Here is an 8,523-nt window from a genome sequence, read left to right as displayed (position 1 = left end):
TCTCTGTGTGTCTCTCATAAATAAATAAGTAAAATCTTTAAGAAAAAAAAAATTTTTAAGAGAAAAAGAGAATGGGGAGGGGCAGAGGGAGAGAAAGGATCTCAAGCAGACTCCCCATGGAGTGGGGAGCCCAACTCAGACCTTGTTCTCACCACCCTGATACGACCTGAACTGAAATCAAGAGTCGGGTGCTTAACCACCGAGCTACCCAGGAATCCCGAGGACATTTTTTAAGTGGTAAAGAGCTCCATATAGAAACATGACAGGTGTCGCCACATGGAAAGATTGATATCGTGAACTGAACAAAATACCCTGACTTGCTTAAGTAGAAAGGCATTACAATAATCAGTGTTATTTTGACCTCAGCTGACAAAACAGTGGCTCAATTTTGTGACTCATTCAACTGCTTCAAGCTAGTGGTAAAAAAAATTCCCCCGGGGAGTCCCATCTCCAGCATTTTCTTCCCATGCGTCCTCCCTCCATGCTGGCCCCTGCAGGCAGCACCAACATCTCACTTGTCCTCTGTTGTATACCCAGCCTCAAATGCTCTGTCTGGCCCTTAGTAGGTGCTCACAGATACTATGCATGGAATGAATGAATGAATGAATGAATGAACAAGTATCACCACATCTCTTTTTTAAAAAGATTTTATTTATTTATTTATTTATTTATTTATTTATTTATCTATCTATTTATTTACAAGAGACACACAGAGGCAGAGACATAGAGGGAGAAGCAGTCTCCTTCCTGGGGAGCCTGATTCTGGACTCAATCCCAGGACCCGGGGATCACCACCTGAGCCAAAGGCAGACACTCAACCACTGAGCCACCCCGGTGCCCCTATCTCCACGTCTCTGCCCAAGAGTTGACATGGAGAACAACAGTCTTGGGGCAGCACTCTGCAGGAGAGAGGTCCCTAGGAAACCGGTCTGCAAACTGGTCTGCAGGGTAATTCATACTTAGAGTGTGCGTTTATGTGGGGTGACCTGGGTGCCCACAGACACTGAGAACAGGACTAAATAAATGTTTCTTTAGGAAATTAGCTACGGTGTCTGACTCTCCACTCCTGGTCCCAGGAGCTCCTGGTTCCCTCCCTCGCTCAACCTAAAAATAGGATTGCCCATGCCTTGGGGGCCTTCTGGAAGGCCAGTCCACCAGTCCAAGCGCTTCCCAAGCGCTTCCATCCAGGGCAGCTGCGCGCACCTGCGCTGCGGGCTGGGAGGCCGGGGGCAGCGGGTTTCAAAGAAACGTGACAGGCCACTTCTCGACGACTTGTTGATAATCTTGCGTCCAACAGAGGAGTCGGAGAGGGGAGAGGGAGAGGTCCTCCCCGGGGCCACGGGCAACTCCCTCCAAGACGCAGCGAGTGGTCGGAGAGGTCCCCGTGCTGGGAGTCAGGAGGGACGGCAAGGGCCCTCGCCCCGGGTGGGGCGCCTCGCACCTTCCCGCCCCGGCACCCAGGGGAGCCTGCCGGTCCGCATGGGCGGGGGAGGGGAGGCAGTCCGCGCGCCCCGAGCGCAGAAAGGGGTCTCCTCGAGTCGGTCCCGGCCCCCTTCCCGCCGCCGCGGAGAACCTGGGGGCAGGGCAGGCCCGGAGCAAGTCCCCCGGGAGCCGGGAGTCTTCTTCCTCGCGGGTGAATAAATAAATTATTAAGCGCCCAGTACACAATAGCCTCGCTAGATGGAGACGAGGAATCACTGCAGCGGCGCTGGCGGCGGCGGCGGGGAGCGCGGGCGGGAGCGCAGCCCGGGGCGGGAGGCGGGCGAGGCTCCGGCGGGGCTCACGTCTGTTTTCCTTTTTCGTGCATTATTTATTTCGCCTCCGCCCGCAGCCCTGCTGCCCCAGCGGGCGCCCCGGGGCAGCGCCTCTCGCGGGCCAGCGCGGCCGGAGAGGGGAGCTCGGGCACCCCCGCGCCCCGGGCAGCCGCGCGGCGCCACCGGGAAGGGCGGGGACCCGGGGAGGCTCGCGCCGCCGGCTCCGGGCGGCTCGGAGGAGACTTTCCCCGCCCCCCGGCCCCCCCCCCGGCTCGGCCGCCCCCCCGCCCGGGCCCCGGGCGCGGCCGGGAGCCTCCGCGAGCCGCCGCGCCCTGCGCCCCGCGCCCCGCGCCCCGTGCGGGCGCACAGCTCCCGGCCCCCGCTGGGCAGCCCGCGAGGCCCCAGCCGCGCGCAAACTTTTGCTCCGGTGCCCGGCGCTCCTCCCGGCGCTCCTCCCGGCGTGTGAAGCCCCCGGGCGCCCGCGCAGCCGCCAGGGTGAGGACCGAGGCCCCGCCTAGAGGGCGGGGGACCGGGGAGGCGGCTGGCTTTAAATGGGGGCCGTCCGGCGGCTCGGGAGCAGTCCGCCGCGGGGGGAGCGTGGACCTCCCTTCCCCGCGCCGAGGAGCGGCGGGGCCGCCGCCAGGCAAGGTGGCGTGAGGCCCTGGAGCGGCGCGGGCGGGGACGGAGACCGGGGGGAGGCTCGCGCCCCGGAGCGGGAGGCCGGGGAGAGCGCGCGAGGGCAACCGGGGTGCGCACGGAGGTGCCCATGTTGCAGTGTGCGCAGTGAGGGCCGGCGGGGCAGAGAGGGTGCACGCAGCGTGTGGTTTCCCGGGGCCGTGCATGCAGGGTCCGCGAGCGTGCGTGCGGGAGCCGGGGGGTGTGCACGGCCGTTCCTGTGGGTGTGCAGGCAGGGTGAGAGGTGCCCGCCCCGGGTTTGAAGTGTGCTCACCGTAGGAGTGAGTTGTGCATGACTGGGGAGGTTTCTGGGAGAAATGCACCGGGCTCGGTGAAGAGTGCCTGGCTGTTTCTGGAGGTGTGCACGGAACCAAAATGTGCACGCAGGATTCTGGGGGTGTGCACGGGGCCGAGGTATACACATAAGGTTCTGGGGGGTGTGCACCAGGGTTGAGTGTTCTGGGATGCATGGCTTCTGTGAATGTGCCCGAAGGGTCAGCCAGTGTGCAAGCTGGATTGAAGGGGCAGCTGGATTTACGAGGGTGCCCCAGGGTGCGGGGCGTGCCGGCCCACCTCCGACTGCTGCGTGTGCGGGTGCTCGCGCCGGCGATGGTGCCCGCGCGGCGCCCGCCTCACCCGGGCTTTGCTCCCCTGACAGTTCGCCCCGGGAGCGCTGGTGCCACGGGCCGAGATGCTTCTCCGGGACTTGGTGCTGCGCCGTGGCTGCTGCTGGCCTTCACTGCTGCTGCACTGCGCGCTCCACCCGCTCTGGGGCTTCGTGCAGGTGAGCGGCGGCGGGGCGGTGTGGGCTGACTTCACGGCTGGAGGATCTCCTCCTGGGCAGGACCTGGGGGAGGGGTGCCCTTCACTCCCACGACCCTGGCTTCCTGCAGCCGCCCCTCTGATTGCTCCTGGGGAGAGTTTACCAAAGAAAAGGTGCATGCCCTCCCACTATCCCTAGGCACCCCCTCCCCCAATACTGGGCCCTGAAAAGATGCGGGAAAAGTCCAAGGTAAAGCTCAGCCCTGGCCTGCTACGGCCTACAGGACAGGGCCTTGGAACAGTGCCGTCTTGGTAATAACATTCTGTTGCAGAAATGGGGGGAAAGAAACCTTAGAGCTTTTACAAACTTAAAAAGAAAATGATCCCAAGAAGGATAACATTCTTTATTTGCCACCAGCATCACTAGTAAACTTCCACTTGGCGTTCTCAAACTGGACTTACCATACCTAGGGCTGTGCTTCCTGCAGGCAGTGGAGTTGGGGACGTGGACAGATGGTGCATGGTGGCCACTCGTGGGGAGGTAGGAAGAAATCGTCCATCTGTAAGGACTGCCTGGGGCTGGAGCCCGGGAGACCCCGGGGCACAGGCCAGGGGGCCGCCAATTGGGGTTACTTCTGTTAGGGTCAGAGAGAGGGTCAGACAGCATGGCCCCTGGCACCTCCTAGAATGTCCATGATCAGTGGTGCCATGGAGTGGTGAAGTGAACTTTGGTGTCAGCTTTGCATCTTGAGCCCCAGCTCTACCCCTCACCGGCTCAGGGCTTCAGGCAATGCCTCTCTGGGCCCTGGTTTCTCGGTCCTCACAGTGCTGTCGTTAAGCCCCCCAAGGGAGTAAAGATTGCTTAGTGTAGCGCCTGGACCATTATGAATACTAGTGGTGGCTGTGGCTGCCATTATCTATGGAGTAATTGTCACGCTGCTCTTCCATCTGGGTGGCCAGGTACTCTCTTGATCACTACACAGTCTGTTGGACATTTTTGAATTTTCAGCGGTTCCGCAGGCACTGGAGGACATTTTTACTGTTTGAGCATTGAAATCCCCAACTCTGGGGGTTTTGCGGCTTTGCGTTCTTCTGGTGGCATTTGCCAAGGGGGTGGGCGTTGGGGATCTTTCGCATGGTTGCCCTGAGTAGGGAGTGATACACCAAAGAAGGGGGGGTAGGATGAGACCACTTGCCGGTCTGCTGAGTCCTTGAGCTGCCCCAGACGATGGGGCCCCGCTGGGAACCAGCTGTCCGTCCTGCGCCCTGCTCTGATGTTCCGATGGTGACTGGGGTGACCATCCGGGAGCACCGGGAGCTCTCATGCTGGAAGCAGGATGTCGGTTGAGTGGGTGGGTCAGCCAGGAGTCCCCACTCCCAGCCCCAGCGCCCGGCTTCATCCTCAGCTCTCATCCCTGGCTTGCCTCTGTCTCCCTCACGATTGTTTTCCTTCCGTAATTGACAGCTTTGTTTAATGTGTGAAACGGCAGTTATTAAACTCAGCTGTGCCTCCTCAGGATTCCAGATTTTGTCACTTCTAAACACTTGGGCGGCTTGGGACCAGCTTCCCTTGTGCAAGTTTTTGTTGAGCCTCAAATGTTAAGTTCACTTCATTTTTCGTATATGTGCTGCTGAAGCGAGCACAAGTTCACTTCATTTTTATATTCATCTGTTTACAGTTTTCCCTAACACTCTTAGGGAGCAGCGTGATGCTGTTGTCAGCCTCCAAGGCTGAAATTCTGTGGTATGGACTAGCAGGATTCAAACAGCTGACCCGCTACCTCCCCACCGTCGCCACCAAAAGAAATAATGTCATGAAAGCAGCTCAGTTTTTTAACAATATCCTTCAGCCAGGCAGTGCTTACCCAAGTGTGTGTGTGTGTGTGTGTGTGTGTGTGTGTGTGTTTCAGATGCTGTTACTCAATACAAATCAATTTTCGTGAAAATCAATTAGAAAAGGAGTCCTCCAGACAAGTAAAATGGGCAAAATGTTGGCAGGAGGCTCTGGAAAAATTAATCTACAAATGATAAGACACTGAGAAAGCCAAGGGCAGAGGGGCTCTCGAATGGATGGGTCTGGTTTTTAAGCAAAAGAGCTGAATCCAGTGGAACCAACGTGAGTAGAGAAAGCTACAAGTGCATGAAGCCATGTATTTCCCTCTAAGCGGAGAGACTGAAATCTGTCACATCCTAGGAATTTCTTGAATATAGAGAAAGAACTCGGAGCTCTCTGTGCTTTCATAAGCATTTTGCCAGAAGACTCCCCCAAGTTGTAAACATTTGCAAGAGTGAGACCAACATTTGCAAAGAGCTGTAATTAATAGGATAATTGGTGAAGCAAGAGACCTGTGGTCAGGTCCCCCCCCCCCCGCCCCCCCACCCCCACCCCTCCCAGCAAAGCACCAGGTTCCCACCTTGGAATCAGCCTGAAGCCCCTGGCTGCTGCCCAGAGGATAAGAAACGTAATCATTAAAGTCAGATGACATTTAAATTGCCGCAAGGTTGGTGGGGGCATTCCTTAGCCTTTCCCTTTTCTTCTTTAATATGTCTAGAATTGAGATTCTAAGCTTTTGTGATTTGGGGTTCTTGTAAGTTCACTTCCAGATGATTCCTTTTTTTTGCAAGCAAAGAGGATGACAGGCTGGCAAATTTATTAGGTGTGACAGGAGTGTGTCTCATCAAGTTACTGTGGTGCTGGCCTGTCTCCATAAAAGATACCAGGAGCCGTCATCTTTGTGGACTTCCTCTAGGGAGACAGGCTCTGACCCCGGCCTATAGGTCTCTGTGCTGAAGAGGAGCCACCAGCAATGCTGAACTCCTCCTATGATCAGTCACTACAGCTTGGGTTATCTTGTCAGTGGCGTTTATTGGTCACCTGCTGTTTGCCAGGCCCTGTGTTAAGTGCAGAGGACCTAGTGGTCCCTGCCCTCATGGCACCGACAGTCTGATGCTGGAGAGATAATTAAGTAATTATAGGTAAGAGAACTCAACAGGAGCAGATGGCTTGGGGAGAGATCTTGTGGAAGAGTCCGAGAAGCCTCACAGATGTAGTGCTTTGGCTGAAGCATAGACAAGGACAAGACAGGAGTATGGTCAGCATAAATGAAGTGTCCACAGGAGCGAATGGGGCATTGGAAGAACCACGGAGGCGGAAAGTCCCAGATAAGGCCACTGTTATAAACCACTAACATTGTGCCTTACATCCTGGACTTGATCCTGAGGCCTATGGGAGCCATGGAAGGTTTTAAGCAAGAAATGACTCAGACTCAGGCTGGCATTTTCGAAATCTCGGTCTAGGCCCAGGGAAAAGACGGATTGGGGGAGGTGGGAGTGAGGCAAGGGGCAAAGACGCTAGGGAGGGGAAGGTTGCCAGATCTAGCAGGTAAAAATACAGGGCAGTTAAAATTGACTTTCAAATAAACAGCTCATGCTTTAGTGTAAGTATAGCCCATCCAATATTTGGGATATACTTACACTAAAAATTGTTGTTCAGTCTAAAATTTAACAAGATGTCCTATATTTTATCTCGTGGTTCTGTGTGAGAGGCTGCTGCTGCCCAGTGGGAGAAAGGATGGCATCCTGGTTTAGGATGGTGGTGGTGGGAATGGGGAGAAATTGATGATGGATGCAGGGAGGTAACATCCCCTGAACCAGAAAGTTGGGTGGACTGGCCAGGAGTGAGTGGGAACTGATGGCCATGGAGCAGCAGGGTGACTGCGAGACTTACCTGTGCCTCAGCCCCCTCTCCATGATTGCAGCATTGACAAGATCCTGGTGCCAGGGAGATGCTACAGAGCAGGGACAGGAAGGCAGGGGACAGCAGGACTAGAACAAAAGCGGTCGCGGGAAGTAATGATGCCACCTTTGGTTCTGTGGGCCTTCGGCAAGTCATCGACCTCTCTGAGCCTCTGCTCCTGCTTAGCCACGTCCAGCCAAGAGCTGGTGGCTTCAGGGAAAGTTCCTTCTCCTTGTGGGACTCCCCAAGATGCAAACCAAGCAAGCCAGGTGTTGAGACAAGCTTTCAATGCTGAGGTCTCCCCACTACTGGTCTAAATACAACACTACCCTCCACAGAACCCCCAAGTGGACCCAGAGTTGGGGAGCAGAATAGATCCTGTGTTTCTCCACTGATGGGCAGACCATCCCCCAACACAGCTTTTCATTATGTACCAACTGAATGCAGGGCCCTGTGAAATCTTGGTACATGACTTAGCCTCTCAGGGCCTGGCCTCCCCCTGTCCCCCTGTAAGCCTCCATGATACCACTTGCCTCTCTCAGTTATCCTTGCCAGGAAACCAGAACCCCGTTCCCATGGCTGACGCCTAGCAGGGCTCAGGAAGGCGCACCTGATAGGACTAAGGAAACACAGGCCTACCCACCTGCCTGCCCCAAGAGGCTCCCTGGCTCAGTGTGGGGAACAGACATTACGAAACAGTGAGCAGAGCGCCACCCAGAGATTACAAGGTGAAGCAGCAGCCCTGGGCAGGTGGATCTAATGGGAAGGATGGGAGTGCGGAACATGGGGTTCGGGAAGTTGGCAAGTAGATAAAGGTCAGTGTAACCTACTGTCAGTTAAGAGCGGCTCAGTGGCCACAGGCTTGCGCTGGACCAAACTCCGGTGAACAGCCCCAAGTGGGGCCTGCCGCTCAGAGAGAAGTTCAGACACCCCAAACTGGACACTTTTGTGAGGGCCATTGGCTAAGCAGTTGTGTTTGCTCCCATTTCACTGGGGCCATTTTCCGAGAGACCAAGGAACCATAGATTTGTTTAAATGCCATGTGCTCCTTTGTTGTCATGCCTCCCCCTTCAGCCTTGAAACTTGGCCCCGGCTTCCCTGCAGCTAATTTTGTCACATTAAACTCTTGTACACATCTGCGCCCTTGTACCCTCTCACAAAAATGGGTCATCGTGTTGGGCCAGGTTAAGCAGATGTGCTCCTCATGAACTCTCGCATAAATTGCCCCTCGGAGAGTGGAGGACTCCTTGTTTTGGCGGTGGCATTGCGCGATGTTTACATACTGGTAGAGTCCAGCAGAGGAGAGACTTAGAGGCCGGCATTGGCAGAATGGAGCCTTCGAGCAACCCCCAAGGTCTCAGAAGGTCGGAACCAAGAGGAGGGAGGCTCGATGAGCACGGGAGAACTGACAGGTGCCTTGGTGAGAAGCCAGTGGGGGTGCCTCTGCCATGTAGGGAGTTAGGCATCCCCGGTAACTAACTAGCAGAGGCTCACCATCCAAGGATCTGCTCTTCCCAATGGGAGATGAGATCACCTTTGGAGTTTGAAACACAGTCCAAGGCCCTCTAAGAACACTAAAAGGTGGTGAGCAGCAGC

The 8,523-nt window shown here is 56.0% G+C and overlaps 1 protein-coding gene across 3 annotated transcripts in view; it reads left to right on the top strand.

Annotated features, from left to right (window-relative positions):
• The first annotated feature begins 2,229 nt into the window (after nt 1-2,229).
• The window catches only part of PRIMA1 (proline rich membrane anchor 1), a 60,037-nt gene continuing 53,743 nt past the window's right edge, over nt 2,230-8,523 (top strand). For 2 of the 3 annotated variants that reach the window (XR_005363713.1, XM_038545600.1), the window contains exons 1-2: nt 2,269-2,402; nt 3,088-3,213. Coding sequence is in view for 2 of the 3 variants with exons in the window: in XM_038545600.1 (XP_038401528.1) it covers nt 3,121-3,213 (93 nt within the window). In the remaining variant the exon portion in view is untranslated. The other variant, XM_038545601.1, reaches the window with a different exon arrangement.

The sequence above is a fragment of the Canis lupus genome, chromosome 8 (assembly GCF_011100685.1).
Source record: "Canis lupus familiaris isolate Mischka breed German Shepherd chromosome 8, alternate assembly UU_Cfam_GSD_1.0, whole genome shotgun sequence".
Lineage (NCBI taxonomy): Eukaryota > Metazoa > Chordata > Mammalia > Carnivora > Canidae > Canis > Canis lupus.
The sequence above is the reverse complement of the archived record's forward strand: the minus strand, read 5'-3'. Positions and strand labels throughout refer to the sequence as shown.